Here is a 17485-nt window from a genome sequence, read left to right as displayed (position 1 = left end):
CCTCGGCAAGAACGACTAACTTGCCATTCCCACATTCCCATGAGTTACTTGAGATTCCCCTTGGTCTCCTTCACTCAAGGTTGTCTCATACAAACACAACCCTGTGAGCAAGATCGACGTCAGGGAGGCGTGCCACGTGCTCATTTTGCCGGAATTGTCGTTCACGAATTAGGCAGGTAAAAGGTAACAGGCCTCGATTCATTTTCACGGAGTAGTCGCTGGTTCGACACGAAGTCATTCCAGCGATAACCCATGATCCTGTGAAGGTCTTTGATACCAAAGGCATCGATACGCCTCTCCAAGTCAATTTTCAGTGCATGCCTCATAGACATACTGTAAGACAGGGAACACAAGCTACTTCTAGATTCGAATCTTTGTCTTCCTGCAAAGATGTTGAGAACGAAATACAATCGTATTCAGCGACTCCATAACACCGATGACCAGGCCAGTCCGTCGAGTGACTTTCTGGTAAGACCCCATCCATGTACTACTCCACCAAGGTACGTGAAACTTTTTGTGACCTCGATATCCTCACTAAATGCATGAACAAACTGAATAGTATCATTTAGCAAGCTTTCAAACGACTGGACATAGGTTTTGGCGCAGGAGACTTTCAATCCCAGAGGCTTCACCTCCTTGTGCAGCACTTCGAAAGCCACAAGCAGGAGCTCCAGCTATTCTCCAGCGAGAAGTACAGCGTGATCAGCAAAAAAATAATCAGTGACCTTGATGTCGCCAACATCTTCTCCGCAGAGACTTTGATCAGCAACTCTGCCAAATACCCAGTCCATAAGTGATGAAAACTGATGGAGCAAAGACGCACCCCTGCGTCACTGTTGAATTTACAGGGAAGAAGCCGGAAACGCCTCTCCCACATTTCACAGCACTCATTCCCAAAGTAAAGAGCAGTCATCATTTCAATAATCCTTGCATATATCCCAAGGATTCACAGAATATTCCAGAGTGCCTCACGATGCATCAACCAAATGCATTCTCAAGATTGACATAGGTTGCATGCCGCCTCTGTCGAAACTTTAACTCTTGTTGGGGTTTCACATGGACGCTAGGATCCAGTCAATTGTTGACTTGCCGGGATTGCTCAGGTCTCTGAAACTTGCAGATGAAATCGAATTCCCATCAGCAACATATTTTGCATGGCACATTGAATAGTGTAATACCACGGTAATAGTTGCAGTCCTGTTGGTCCTATTCACTTTTCAGATAGGGACAATTAACGCCCTTTTCCAGTCATGAGGAGTGGCACATGAGTGCCACATGGCGGACAAAATTGCATGCAACTCACGGATCATGGCTTCTCCCCCAGCTTTCAACATTTCTGCGCTTATATTACAGATCCCAGCTGCCTTTCCACCCTTCAGCTTCCTCACAGCCTCCCTGATTTCCACAAGAGAGAGTGGAGTTTCGCCTGTTGGTCGATCAGGAGCCGCCATCTGCAACCCAGCCAGAGAAAGCTGCCGACTGGGGGCTCTGCCGTATTCAACTGCCCAAAGTATTTGACTCAACGAGACCGGTACCCATCCGCATATACTAGCTGCTCATCAGCCATTCGGATAGTACTCATCTGAGATGTGGATTTGGAGTTGAATTTCTTCAGAGCTCGTAAGGCACATCTAAGGTCTTTTACATTTAGACAACCATTGACATCCTCAGCGAGACCTCTGACGTACCTTTCCTTATCCCTTCTCAGGAGGGTGCTAGTCCTTCATGACAGAGTCCGGCATCGCTCCGAGTCCCCAGCCATCCTGGCAGCACGACTCTGCTCTATATTCCCCAGTGTTTCCCTCGCGACAACGCCACTCCTAGACCGTAGGCGCTCTGCAATGTACTCCTCCAGACTCCAGAGTACCAAGTACTTGAAATCATTTTGAGACTGCCGCAGCATACTCCTGAGCACACTCCTGCTCCCTCAGTTGGGTTGCATCTTAAGAATTTCTTCGACTTGATGCGTATCCTCAACTTTACAATAAGTCTGTGGTCTGCCTTAAAGAACTCAGCACCCTACAGTTCTGGAGGATCCTCCAGAGTGTGTCGCGTGGGGGGAACTGGTCAAGTATAGAGTTCAGCTTGGCGAAGAACATCTCCTTCTCCTCAAATCCGCACATTTCGGTTGGGCCGTACACTGCAATAAGAGATATGAAGCCCAAGGTGTGCTTCAACCTCACCAGCAGCATACGCTCATCGATAGAAGTAACCCCAACGACAGAGGACTCCAGTCTGCTAGAAATGGCTATAGCTACTACCTTGCAACTTTGTTATTGCTTGATCAATGGTACGTATAGTCCCCCCCTTCTGATCTCTCCATTGCCAGGTCTCATCATCTCAGAAAGCCCCGCTATGCCCATTTTCAGCCTCCTGAGCTTAGCTGACACATAGGGTAGTCGCTTATACGAGAGGCTCAGGATGTTCCAGGCAACGATACGGAGGGCCCGCCGGAGGTTAACGTTGTCTCGCTGCGTCCTCATGGCGGTCCCCAAGAGAAGGCGGTGGGTGTGTTCGGGGCAAGGGTACTCTCCTGCCCCGATCAGACCTGTCCAAAGTACTGGATACCATACATATATGTTGAGACGTTCGCTCTCTTAGGTCCCCACCCACCACGGAGCCCTACAAGAGGAGGCTGATCGTTGGTTACAAAATAAACCATTTGTGACAGCTGGCATCCAGCCCTGCTGCTGCTATTGTCAACTGCCCCGGGAGTAACCTACAGATTGCCACATGTTACCTTGGCCTACACTTTACTAAAATTTGGTGTCGCGTGCGTTGGGCATTCTGGCCGTACCAACCCCAGTGACACTAACCACGTTTGAACAGAAATGGCCGTACCGAGGTGCACGGGTTATAGGAGACTAATTTACTTTTTTATTTACACTAATTAGACATTTTTGCCCTCCTTTATATGTCAGTATTCCTATTATTTCAATAATGACGCCGACTATTGGAAAACTATACTTTAATATTGTTAAAAACACACACACACACACACACACACACACACACACACACACGTACTCAAGAATTATCTTATCTTCGACTGGTTCATTTTTTTCTTCGTCGATGAAGTGCATATAGACCGTTGTCTTGTTAGCGAGGATCTCACCCGTCGTTGATTGGGTTTGTGCGATGCTGTCGATGGTGCACTCATAGCTGTAGACGCTGCTGTAGATGTCCTCGATCTGGGGATGCAGCATCAAAAGGCACAGTTTCAGATTTTATTGTTGTTGATGGATTGTATGTGTTAGTTGCGTTGTTGCTATTTGTTATCGTTCTTCCTGTTGTTGGTAATGTTTTTTGTTAAAGTTGCTTTACTGTTTTTGTTTTTTTTACAACAAAGGAGACAGTAAACAATAATAAAAAAAGCCCGCTACTCGCTGCTCACAAAAAGAATCTAAAGAGGTGGCCGAAAGAGAGGTCAATTTCGGGAGGAGAGGTGTCCAGATACCCTCCTCTTGAAAGAGTTCAAGTCGTAGGCAGGAGGAAATACAGAAGAAGGAAGATTGTTCCAGAGTTTACCAGCGTGAGGGATGAAAGAGTGAAGATACTGGTTAACTCTTGCATAAGGGGTTTGGACAGTATAGGGATGAGCAAGAGTAGAAAGTCGCGTGCAGCGGGGCCGCGGAAGGGGGGGAGGCATGCAGTTAGCAAATTCAGAAGAGCAGTCAGCATGAAAATATCGATAGAAGATAGATAGGCAACATGACGGTGGAAATTAAGAAGTAGAAGACTATCAATAAGAGGAGGAGAGCTGATGAGACGAAGAGCCTTAGACTCCACTCTGTCCAAGAGAGCTGTGTGAGTGGAGCTCCCCCACACGTGAGATGCATACTCCATACGAGGGCGGGCAATGCCCCTGTATATGGATAGCAACTGTGTGGGGGAGAAGAACTGGCGGAGACGATACAGAACGCCCAACCTCGAGGAAGCTGATTTAGTGAGAGAAGAGATGTGAAGTTTCCAGTTAAGATTTTGAGTTAAGGATAGACCGAGGATGTTTAGTGTTGAAGATGGTGACAGCTGAGTGTTGTCGAAGAATAGGGGATAGGTGTTTGGAAGATTGTGTCGAGTTGATAGGTGGAGAAATTGGGTTTTTGAGGCATTGAAGGACACAAGGTTCCTTTTACCCCAGTCGGAAATGACAGTAAGGTCTGGAGTTAAGCGTTCTGCAGCCTCCAGCCTGGAGTCATGTAATTCCTGTTGAGAGGGTCTTCTGTTGAAAGAAGTTGAATAATGCAGAGTGGAGTCATCAGCGTATGAGTGGGTAGGACAGTTTGTTATGGAAAGAAGATCATTGATGAATAACAGGAAGAGAGTGGGCGATAGGACAGAGCCCTGTGGAACACCACTGTTAATAGGTTTATGAGAATAACAGTGACCGTCTACCACAGCAGAGATAGAACGGCCGGAAAGGAAACTGGAGGAAGTCATTGTCATTCCTACTGCTTATTTGTTTTGATTACTTTAATTGATATTTCTGCTATTCTTGACGTTTTTTATAATGTACAGCAATAGCCATTTAACATCCGATGCTGGACGATGTAAAACACAACACTCAATATACCTAGGTCATATGGCGTCAAACATAGTAAGTTAAAATTAGTTGGTGTTTAGCTAAAAAAGAAAGGTGATTAAAATTAATAAGGTAAAACTCAGTGCACAATAATAGTTATAAAAAACGAAACCACCTTCAGGAGCGAGAATACAGGAGGTAAAAAAATCCAACCTCCGGCAGGAACTCGTAGATCTCGGGTCCCGGGGAGCGTGCCTTCTCCCCCAGCACCATAGGAGAAACTCCCATCTCCACCTCGACACCGGGAGAGGTACCGCTCTCGCGGGTCCCCCAGACTGGGGCAATCGACCAGCAAGTGCCGAACAGCCAGGGGGACCAAGCAGTCTTCACAATACGGCTGGACTCCTGGGAACATGAGGAAGCCATGTGTATAGCGAGTGTGACCCTCGCTAAGGCGGGGAAGAACCGTCTCTTTCTTACGACTCTTTACATGGGAATACAACTATGGACGCACAGCCCTGGTTGTAACTTACCCCACTTTTGTCGTGGCAATCACAGACCTATGCTGCTACACCTTCTGGAGTGCAGAGCGTATGGTTGGATACAAGTCCCTATATGGAAGAGGTGTGAGGGAGGACGAGAAGAAGCGGCCGCGCCACCTCATCGGCTTTCTCATTACAACGCACAGAGACGTGGGCAGGTACGCAGCAAAAGATCACCTGATCCCCACGCCTGTTGGCTAGAACTAGCCAGCTAAAAATGTTTAAAACAACAAGGTGAGTATAACTTTTAAAAAAATGATAGTGCTCCGAGCGAGTCGCTAAAGATAGTAAAACGTCCCACCGGCATGCTAAAAATTACACGAATTGCTAAAAGAATTGCAGAAAGCTCTGTAGTAAAAACAAATGCAATGGCAGGAAGGTTCCCAGAACGGTAAAACTCAGGAAAGAGGGCTCCAAATCCAATACCAACATCGGATTTAGAGCCGTCTGTGAATACAGATGTAGATGAGTCATGATAAGTAGCGTGCGAGAGGAACAACTGCCGGGCAATCCTCTCTGATACATCAGCCTTACTGATAGAAAAGCACTGGCAGAACAGTGCGTCTTGGAATTCCGGTGCGATGGGAGGTAACTGTTATCATGCTATTGGGAAGCATGGTAGTGACAGATCCCCTTTGATAACACGGGCACGGTAACCAAAGGGGTGAGGTAGAAGATATCTGTTTCTATGAAAAGTTTCAAAACTGGTGTCAGAGGCAGCTGTGTAAGCTAGGTTCTTGCGATGGCGTTGCAATCTATTCCAGCATTTCAGTGGGACGACTTGGGGATGTAATTTTCCGATTTCCCGTGAAATGATTACTGCTTCCAGGACAGACCCACCCTGTGTGTGCTCAGCGCATCACTGAGGTGATTGTCTCTGGAATAGATCACTCATTCCACGTTCTTTTTCTACCCCTCATACAAAATATATTTGATTCAATCACGTTCGTTCTCGTGTTCAGGTCTGAAGGTATTCTAGCGTTCTACAGGGTCCTCAAGGGTTCTGGCCACATTGAACCGAGTCACTGCATGCTGGTCCCTGCACATACTTCATCCCTGGTCGTTCAGTCTCGAGATGGAATACAGTACTGTTACAGCTCGACATTATATCTTAACCTGACATGAAGCTTGAGTGTTGCAACAAGCTTATGTTCAGTTCAAAAGAACTGAACACTCCGGAAAACCTTGCAGTTCTAAAGAATCCTCCAACAATGTATTTGCAGGGATGTGGCCATTTTTTTTAGATACCCATGCGGCATTGTTATACCAAGTCCAGTGGTTGGTGCAGTTCTCGACTCGGGTACCAAGAACCTGCAACTCTCAATCTGGAATTAAAAAAAATCAGGGGAAAGCTGTTGATGTCCCTGCTAATAGAACCATGGAAACAACACATACATAACTTATAACCAACCCTATCAGTACCAGCTGTAGCACTGGAGTCGCCTAAGACAATGAGTGTATCTCGGAGGGGAACTGGCCGAATACGGAATCGAATTTAGCGTAGAACACTTTCTCGTCTTCAGTTTCATACATTTCGATAGGAGCGTACACTGCAACAAGTGACATGAAGCCCAGAGTGTACTTTAGCCTCTCTTTCATTGCACGCTCATCATACAGGCGTAGAAAAAAACGCAGGACACCCCTGAGAGGAGAAATTCCCTTGCTACCCAAAGGAGACAACATGAAAAGTGGAGAACACGAGAAAAAAAAAAAAAAACAGCACGGGGAGGTCTAGGACGCTGCATTCTTCATATCGATAGACCAGCCCTTCTATTGAATTTTACATTTATATTCATGAGATGGCGGATAGATAATTATTATGTATGTTAACACGATTGCAGATGATTGAAAAATCATGAAGAAATCGATGTGATGATGAATGCCAAGATGAGCAACATGATGTCGACAAACTATACAAATAGAGCCAAACCTGGGAGATGGTTTGTTCCCTAAAAACACCGTTTTATGAAAATCTGAAAGTAAAATTACTTCTAGGTGGAATTATACGAGGGTAACAAAAAACAATGATATGGTGAGGAATTAAATGACCAGGGAGTGATAATGCAATCATGTTGACGTGGTAAACCACGTCAACAAGATTACAGGAGCGAGTTACAGATACTCATAAACATGAGCGGCATTCAAATATATTGATGAAGAAATTTTAATGGAATTAATATTGTCTATGATGCGATCCAGACTTGAATATGCATCTGTTGTATGTTCATTGAATATAAAAAAATCACAAAGAAAACAGAGGATCCAAAGAGCTGCTGCATCCATATTGGTGCCTAGTCTAGCGCAAAATGAGGAGAGATTAGGAAAATTGAACATGATTAAACTGAAAGACATGTGAGAGAGAGAAGGGACTGTAAGTTAAGAAATTCGAAAAGAAAAATGAACAGAGGAGATGTTATCAAAGACAATGGAAACACAAGAGATTCTAGGAACGAGCTTAGGTAATTTGAATTTAGAAACAAAATTAAGATAAGTTTCGCAAATAGAAGCATTGATAATTAGAATGATTTGGAAGTAAAAATGTTACAGACTTTAAGATTAATATAAAGATAGACAGAAGTAGATGTGGAAACACGAGAGTAACTTAAATATGTATACTACAAATAGGTAAATGCACAAAAAAGCGTACCTCTTTTTTCTTGCTTTGAACTTCCTCCAAATCATTAGAGAAGTACATGGCCACTTGGTAGTCCTCATTGATGACGTACACTTTGACTACCGTCTCGTCCGTGTGAGCAACTGCAGCGTGCATGAAATGCAGGATGACGGTCACATATATTTAATAATGTTCAATGTTGCTAAATCGGCAAGGTGCACATAAATGCTTGGTAAATGGCATACGTAAGATATTCAATAACCCACACTTAATATGTGATAATGCACACAAATTCTAACATATAAAAGATGTAAATACATTTGGTATCACGCATGTTATGTTACGTAATACAAATGAAATACAACGGAAATCCAAATGATAAACAGCATACAATACCATAAATATTGGTTCATTCATCATAAAATTATACCCTACAGTGATCACTGACACCTAGACTTATGTAAGGTACCCCACGAGTTGAAGTACGGACTTCAGGATACAAAAATTCGCCATTTGAATTGAGAAATTCCCTTTAACACATGTTTTTTGCTTCAGAAATTGAGGTTGGAAATTTGTTTAGCGCTGTCTTGTGGGAACCGCTCTGGAGGCAAGACCAGCAGCAGTAGCCAGGCTGCGAGTGTAGAGTGACTTGTAGTGATGTACATTTCATTGTGCAATCTACGCGCTCAAATCTGTACAGAGAAGTTATTAAATCACAGGTTGTTCATGTAACACAACAATTCTCTAGTAGTTCAGATTTACATTTCAAGCATGGAAAAGCGTCAATTATGTAAACGTCAAATGCTAACAAGAAACGTCAAGTGTCATTTCTCAGTGGTGCGTGTCACATTGTTTTAGTTACGTGAGTTTGCTTTTCCCTTGCGGCTCCAATCCGTGCAGCTGTTCAACAAATACCCGGGAAAGATCCTTTCTCAGGAAACTGTTGGTACACTTTTAAACACTATTTTTAGGGTGTCTTCTGCTATTTACGTTATTTCCGTCTTTGTTCCGCTGTTGCGGTCCTGACGTGTCCATTACAGAATCTATAGAAGAATACCATGTCTGAATATTCAATTGTACAATATGTATAGTATTTTCGAGTTTGTCTAAACGTTCCTATGTTGGCGATTAGCTACTAGAGTATTATTGTGTTACATGCACATTCCATTAGTTTAGCAGGCTTAAAAATATGTAACCCGTCAATTAATAATCGTGCACGTAGATTGTGCAATTAAAAGTTCATCACTATAAGTAAAATGACCCACGCTGCTTTGCTGCTGCTGCTGCTGCCTCCACAGCGAGTCCCGCCACACACAGCATTGAACAAATTTTAAACCTCAATTTCTCGCAATATAAGGCAAACCCCGAATTCTATGTATAGAGTATTTTTGTTTCTTAGAATGATTTATTACCATATCCCAAAGTATGTACCTCAACTGGTGGAACACCCTGTATTGTACACATACAGGGTGATACAATAAGTGTTCAAATACCTCTAACAATAATTGAAATGACGGATAGAAGGAAATTTAAGTTTTTAAGACAACACACACACACACACACACACACACACTGTAAGGGTAAACATCCCCTCTGTTCCCCTGACACGCGGCGTGGTGGATGAGCGACCCTCGGCGCCTTATGTTTCTAATGCTCAACCGAGGTTGAGTCACCTGCCTAACGTCTCACTACAGAAAATTCACGAGTTTAAGCCGACGTTTCTCCACTCTGACTGGCCATTTCAGGATCCACTGAGGCACGATATACCATCGCTACTATCCTTTGTGTATCTCCTGTGAGACGTTTCTGGAATCTTGACTGTAGGACAGTTATCACGTGCGCACCCCTGTCTCCTTTACGACATCGCCAGGACATTGAACTATGTAGTGTACCGTCAGTAGGGTGTTAGCAGTCAGGCGCCAGACGGCGCTAGTGTGTCGTGTTTTGCGCAAGTGCTATTGCTTTGTTCGAACAGGAATTACGGGCTTTTGCTCCTCCCCTGATTAGGTGTAGATTGCATACGCCTTCTAGCCCCCTTGTTCGGATACAAGTGGTCGCTAAGTACAGGTTTTTGGCTGGTTACTGCTATCTGTTACTGCTACTTGTTTGTATGGGGCAGAATTTGAGGAAGACAAGGTACTACCTAAGAGATATTAAGAAACAACTTTCGGCATTGACACCTGGAATTACCACGTGAAAATCATTAACACCTGGAATTACCTTGTAAAATAGATACTTCAAGTTTAAGAACCTAAACTTGATAAAATGAGATTTCAAGATGTAACCCTATGAGCGCATATCACTATTGGCACACACACACACACACACACACACACACACACACACACTTACATGAATCTTCTACATGTATGGTGAAGTTGCAGTAGCCTTGCGACATTCCCTTGGGGTCGAAGTTCAGTATCAGATACACCGAGCGGTCGTCCTTCCTTTCTATTCTGAAACAAATGTAAGGTGAGTATTATTATAGTTGGTGTTCTTAGACCTATTTTGCTAATGACATCGGTGATGGAGCCTCATTTTCTTAATCGAGGGTACATTTAACACCAAACAGCATAAGAGCATATACGTATCGTAATTAAGTTACTTTGAAAATACTCAAAGCATGGGAACGTATTCACCAAGTGCCTGTTCGAGATACCTCATGTTGGTAATGGGTGCTGTAGCTTTTTCCTCTTACAATGCGACCCCCATTGACATGTAAGTATTTATGGAATGGCAGAGTAGTAGCTTGAGTTTTTTTTTTTTTTTCTTACAACTAAGCAGGCAGCTCAAGGGCACATAAAAAAGGAAACAATATTAAAAAAATAAGCCCACCACTCGCTGCTCCTAAAAAAGAATCATAAGAGGTCGCCGAAAGAGAGGTTAATTTCGGGAGGAGAGGTGTCCTGACACCCTTCTCTTGAAAGAGTTCAAGTCGTAGGCAGGAGGAAATACAGATGAAGGAAGATTGTTCCAGAGTTTACCAGCGTGAGGGATGAAAGACTAAAGATGCTGGTTAACTCTTGCATAAGGGGTTTGGACAGTATAGGGATGAGCATGAGTAGAAAGTCGTGAGCAGCGGGGCCGCTGGAGGGGGGGAGGCATGCAGTTAGCAAGTTCAGAAGAGCAGTCAGCGTGGAAATATCGATAGAAGATTGAAAGAGAGGCAACATCGCGACGGAATTTAAGAGGTAGAAGACTATCAGTAGGAGGAGGAGAGCTGATGAGACGAAGAGCCTTAGACTCCACTCTGTCCAGAAGAGCTGTGTGAGTGGAGCCCCCCCACACGTGAGATGCATACCCCATACGAGGGCGGACAAGGCCCCTGAATATGGATAGCAACTGCGCGGGGGAGAAGAACTGGCGGAGACGATACAGAACGCCCAACCTCGAGGAAGCTGATTTAGCGAGAGAGGAGATGTGAAGTTTCCAGTTGAGATTTTGAGTTAAGGATAGACCGAGGATGTTCAGTGTTGAAGATGGTGATAGCTGAGTGTTGTCGAAGAATAGGGGATAGGTGTTTGGAAGATTGTGTCGAGTTGATAGGTGGAGAAATTGAGTTTTTGAGGCATTGAAGGACACAAGGTTCCTTCTGCTCCAATCGGAAATGATAGCAAGGTTTGAGGTTAAGCGTTATGCAACCTCCAGTCTGGAGTCGTGTACTTCCTGTTGAGAGGGTCTTCTATTGAAAGAAGTTGAATAATGCAGAGTGGAGTCGTTGGCGTATGAGTGGACAGGACAGTTTGTTATGGAAAGAAGATCATTGATGAATAACAGGAAGAGAGTGGGTGATAGGACAGAGCCCTGTGGAACACCACTGTTGATAGGTTTAGGGGAAGAACAGTGACCGTCTACCACCGCAGAGATAGAACGGCCGGAAAGGAAACTGGAGAATAAGGAACAGAGAGAGGGATAGAATCCGAAAGAGGGCAGTTTAGAAAGCAAAGACTTGTGCCAGACTCTATCGAAGGCTTTCAATATGTCTAGCGCAACAGAGAAAGTTTCACCGAGACGGCTAAGAGAGGATGACCAAGAGTCAGTTAAGAGAGCAAGAAGATCGCCAGTAGAACGCCCCTTGCGGAACCCATACTGGCGATCAGATAGAAGGTAAGAAGTGGAAAGGTGCTTTTGAATCTTCTGGTTAAGGATTGATTCAAAAGCTTCAGATAGACAGGAAAGTAAAGCTATAGGGCGGTAGTTTGAGGGATTGGAACGGTCACCCTTCTTAGGCACAGGCTGTACAAAGGCATACTTCCAGCAGGAAGGAAAGGTAGATGTTGATAGGCAGAGACGAAAGAGTTTGACCAGGCAGGGTGTCAGGGTGTTGGCAATACATAGTATATAAAATCTGCCTCTTTGGAATTTATTGACAATATATTTTAATTATTAAGCGTTCATTATTTGATCATGATGGATACTTCGACTTGACTTTGATTTTGCTGAACTAAATGAAGTGCACCAAATAAAATGCTTAAATATCCCTAACTAGCAATTAGAACATCTAACAATTTCCTCTCACGTACAGTTTGTGTTTTGGTACAGTATTTTGCCACTCTCTGCGGGCTAGGGGTGGGATTCAGAAACAAGTTACAAATTTGTAAGTTAGCTTACGTATTTTTGTAGGTTAAGTGTGGATCAAGAAAGGCCTCTAGCCTCTGTAAGCCATTTGTTAACCTGAAGTATCGTACGTTTACCTCGGGGTCGAGTGAGACTTACAATGTCTCAGATTTATATGATACGCGTTATAATTAGTTTTCCAACAAAAAGTTAGGAAAAACATGGATCAGATAAGGATATATATATCCATTACAGTGCGGTATTGAGAGCGGGGAAGTTTGTTTACCTTACGTAGGGCAGGGTCCAGAAAGGGTCTGCTCAGGCGCAGCTTGAAGCCGATGGGGCGGGGCAACTGTGGCTGTGACGTCACGAGGTGCAATGGCTCTTACCCCTCCTCCTCCCTCGGGCTTCTCTTTCTCTCTCTCTCTCTCTCTCTCTCTCTCTCTCTCTCTCTCTCTCTCTCTCTCTTGCAGCATATTACCACACTAATAATGTAAGTAATCCAGCGATTGCAACTGTTGCACCCAACCACAACACGATGAGGCATTACTAAACGCCGTGGGCGGCCTGAACCATTGCCAACTCGATTATATTAAGGCCTGACAGCTTGCTGGATTCTTTGCCGATGAGTCATACCAGTGAACCCTACACTATGGACCGGACATTTGCCCCAGCCCTGTCAATAAGCCGCGAATTTTGGATAATCAACCGCTATGGTGCGAATCGCCATAATTCCCATATTTCTGGGGTTACAGAAATGTTTTTGGTATCCATCGACGGCACCATGAAAGGGCTATATTGTTTAATAAAAGACCGGGCTCAAAAACCGACTCAAAAGGGTAAAAAAGCGAATAAATTTGCAAAAAACGACTGAAAAAAACTATTTTTGAGTTCCCAACCTTGAAACCCACTCATTTTTTGAGAATTCCAAAATACGTATTTAACAAATACTTTAGCCCTACCAATGTGCTTTCCAAAATGATGCATAACATTTCCCTACTCCCAGTAGTTCCGTCGCTAGACTTCGAAACGTAAACCCGTTTTTGTCTAGTGTGGCATTGCTATTGCCTCTAGAAGGCTGTAATTTGGCATGTACCCCTCTTGGCAATGTAGTTCGACCAGCTCGAAGGATTTTTTGATAACTCGATTCCAAGTTTGTCGTCGAGCCGTCACAAAATAGCCTGTTTTTCGGCCCTTTTGCCGCGATTTGGACACGTCCTAGTTTTTTGCTTATAACTATTTTATGTATTTAATGCTTTCCATTTTTTCTGATTATTAATCTGTATTAATAGAGCTTTAATTTAACACCAAGCACGCCTTCCTAGCTTCAGTAGTTTTTACTCGAGCTTGACCAGAAATCGCGACGAAAATTCGCCGAATCTGACTCATTTCACGCGCCGCAACGAAAAACCTTCCTGACGCCACAAAATATATCTGCATATAAATTTATATATCAATACATCAGTATGTTGACTATCTTTTACTAAAATAATTTTAATATATCTATATAAAAGTTACTATTTTTATATAATCATTTCACTATATAAATCAGCCTATATTAAGCGCCTTACTATACATGTTATTTTTTTTTATTTGGTATTCAACCCTATTTCTTCCCATTTATGGATAATACATTTAATTTGCTTTCTTTTGATACCATATATATATATATATATATATATATCTAGATAGATATATATATATATATATATATATATATATATATATATATATATATATATATATATATATATATATATATATATATATATATATATATATAATATATATATATATATATATATATATATATATATATATATATATATATATATATATATATATATATATATATATATATATATATATATATATATATATATATATATATATATATAGATATCTTAAAATGATTTTAATACAAAATAGTCAAAATACTGAAGTGCTCATATATGAATTTTTATGAATATATATATATATATATATATATATATATATATATATATATATATATATATATATATATATATATATATATATATATATATATTTATTTATTTATTTATTTATTTATTTATTTTTTTTTTTTTGTGGCGTCAGGAAGTTTTTTCGTCACGGCGCGTGAAAATAGTCAGATTCAGCGAATTTTCGTCGCGACTTCTGCTCAAGCTCCAGCAAAAATTACTGAAGCTAGGAAGGCGTGCTTGGTGACAAATGAAAGCTCTATTAATACAGATTAATAATCAGAAAGCATTGATACATAAAAAAAGTTATAAGCAAAAAACTAGCACGTATCCAAATCGCGACAAAAGGGCCGAAAAACAGGCTGTTTTGTGACGGCTCGACGACAAACGTGGAATCAATCAATCAAAAAACAATTCTTCGAGCTGGTCAAACTACATTGCCAAGAGGGGCTACATGCCAAATTACAGCTTTCTAGGGGCAATAGCAATGCCACACTAGACAAAAACGGCAAAGTGTCTGCAGTTCGTCAAAATCGCTCTCAAAAGGGTTTGCGTTTCGAGCTTTAGTGACGAAACTACTGGGAGTAGGGAAATGTTATGCACCATATTGAAAAACACATAGGTAGGGCTAAATTATTTGTTAAAGAGATTTTTTTTAATTCTCAAAAAATGAGTGGTTTTCAAAGTTGGGAACTCAAAATTATAGCCCTTTCATTTTGTCGTCGATTAATACCAAAAACATTTCTGTAGCTTCAGAAATAATGGAGTTATGGCGATTCGCACCAAAGCGGTTAATTTTCCAAAATTCGCGGCTTAATAATGACAAGGCCGCCGCAAAATCAAAAGAGTCCGCCGTACATTACTTGAGATATCACTGGTCATATAAGTACGGGCGAGTGTGTCCCGCGCTTTTTATGTCCTCCTTCTTTATACTCTTTATACTTCACACCATGCACTGAGTCACTTCACCCTGAACTAAGGTGTTTTTCTGTTCGTTTCTTCCCCTGACTTTGCTTTTCTATGCCCTTTTGTTATTACTTTCCACTATAACAGAGTTGTAGCAGCCCCCCTCACTCATAGTTGCCAAATACCAGGTGACTGAGTTGCCTAGTATTGGGATGGAGGATCGGCTTGTTGAATATAGTAATTGTAACGACAGCGTTATGAATGCCAAAAAGAGATGTTTAGAAACGGTGACAAATCAAAATTATAGGAGTTTACTCTGTTACGACTGTCGATGTATTTATATGATTTTTATGTGAATATTTCTCCCTCTTCTTATATTATATCTTATCTATTTCCTCTTTTTTATGTCTAATTTGATGATGTTTATAAGATATTAATGTTGGAAAGCCTTTATTTATCACTGACAAAAATATATTTTTCACAAAGATATGCATTAAAGCACGGACTGGCCGGGCAACACACCCTTGGACCCTCGCTGGCACCTAGTAATAATAATAATAATAATAATAATAATAATAATAATAATAATAATAATAATAATAATAATAATAATAATAATAATAATAATAATAATAATAATAATAATAATAATAATAATAATAATAATAATAATAATAATAATAATAATAATAATAATAAACGGTTTATTCATATGATATGCAGCCAGAGGCCGAAAATTTACATGTTAAACATAGATGGGTACATAAGATATAAATATAAAACTAAATTGTATAGTATAAATTAATCTAATATAAATATGAACATAAATTATCTTATATGGTTACTTGTTGTTTATTAAATTTACAAAGGTAGGGATGGGGCTCTTCCTGTACCTTTCCGTCCTTGCACGGATAGGTATTAGCAAGTTGCTGTGTCTGACGGCATGGCTAGAGGGAGGTGCAGGTTCTGGGAGCAGGTCACGGTGGCGCGGGTGATTAAGCAGCTGTACCACAAACTTTTGGAGGAGGTGCTGGTAGCGGTCTTGAAGTGTGGGCAGGTGTAGGACGTCAAGGGCCTCGTCATAGGTGGAGTAAAACGGGCCCAAGGTTTTTGCACCCTCTCAAGCTGGCGGCGCTGGGTGGTGTTGAGGGATGGAAACCAGGCTGGGGAGGCGTAAGTGAGCTTGGGGAGGATGAAGGTGTTATAGATTCCCATCAGCTCACGCGTGAGTCTCCAGTGACTTCAACTGCCTCAGAAGGAAGAGTTGATAGGAGGCTGAAGCGATGGTGCGGCTGACATGCTCCTTCCAGGTCAAGCGGTTGTCAATCGTGACACCGAGAAGCTTGGTTGTCTCCACTACCTGGAGCGGAGTACCGTTGATGGAGACTACAGGTGGAGGTGTGGTTGTTGTGGAGGTGGTGATGTGCATAAGGACTGTCTTGTTCTGGTTGACAGTCACCTTGTTGAGCCTCGTCCAGTCCTGAAGGTTGTCAAGTTGTCAAGTGTGTTGTGCAGGTGGCTGTAGTCAGGGTTTGTATTGTCGGTAGTGCTCCCCACCATGGAGTCATCGACGTATTTCCAGCGCGAGGGAGTGTTGATCATCGCGTCATTTATGAGGATTAAAAATGACAAAGGGCCGATTTTCGTGCCCTGGGGGACCCCGCAGGTGAGGGGCTTGGGGGATGATGTACTGCCTTGAAATCTGATAACCTGGTGACGCGCGCTGAGGAAGTCTGCCATCCACGCCACCAAGCTTGGGTGAAGCCCCAGGTTAATGGCCTTGCTGATCACTGTGGTGTGATCAACAAGGTCAAAAGCCTTCTTGAAATCCACGAAAGCAAGAGCTACAGAGGTCTTCCGTTTCTCTAGGGCTTTGTATGTGAAATCAAGGAGGCTGACGAGGCAGTGTGTGGTGGAGGAGCTTTTTACGTTGCCGAACTGTTGAGCGTCTATGTGGGGGACAAGTTGTGTGTAGGCCCATTTGAAGATAAACCCCTTACATAACAGGCTTGGGATGAGGGTGATGGCAATGGGCCGCAGGTCCGAGAATGATTGGGGGCTTGGAGTCTTTGGGATTGGAGTGACAAATGCTGTCTTCCATTGGGCGGGGCAGCGGCTCTGTTGGATGGAGGCGTTGATGATGGACCAGAGGGGCGTGGCTAGCTCGGCGGCAAAGTCTTTGTAGAGCCTCACTGGTGTCAAGTGGTGTGGTGGAGCGTTTGGCCTTTAATTTTGACAGTGACCTCATTACCTCAAACACCTGGATCTCAGGTAGAGGCTCAGGGGTTGGTAGGTAGGCTGGTAGGTGGGTGAGGTCGAGGGCAGGGAGTGTTTGACAGATGTTGGAGAAGTGGGTGTTAATTGTCCCCACAGCCTCTTC

At 42.6% G+C, this 17485-nt stretch overlaps 1 protein-coding gene across 4 annotated transcripts in view; it reads right to left on the bottom strand.

Moving 5' to 3' along the window:
* LOC126997321 (uncharacterized) overlaps nt 1-17485 on the bottom strand; it is a 118739-nt gene that overhangs the window by 49946 nt on the left and 51308 nt on the right. For all 4 annotated transcript variants that reach the window (XM_050858345.1, XM_050858343.1, XM_050858344.1 and 1 more), the window contains exons 7-9: nt 10031-10134; nt 7712-7821; nt 3028-3191 (exon numbers count right to left, since the gene is read on the bottom strand). In XM_050858345.1, coding sequence (XP_050714302.1) covers nt 3028-3191; nt 7712-7821; nt 10031-10134 — 378 coding nt within the window. The remainder of the gene's footprint in view (nt 1-3027; nt 3192-7711; nt 7822-10030; nt 10135-17485) is intronic.

Source organism: Eriocheir sinensis, chromosome 12, assembly GCF_024679095.1.
Source record: "Eriocheir sinensis breed Jianghai 21 chromosome 12, ASM2467909v1, whole genome shotgun sequence".
Classification (NCBI taxonomy): Eukaryota; Metazoa; Arthropoda; class Malacostraca; order Decapoda; family Varunidae; genus Eriocheir; species Eriocheir sinensis.
This window is presented reverse-complemented; position numbering and strand designations above follow the sequence as displayed.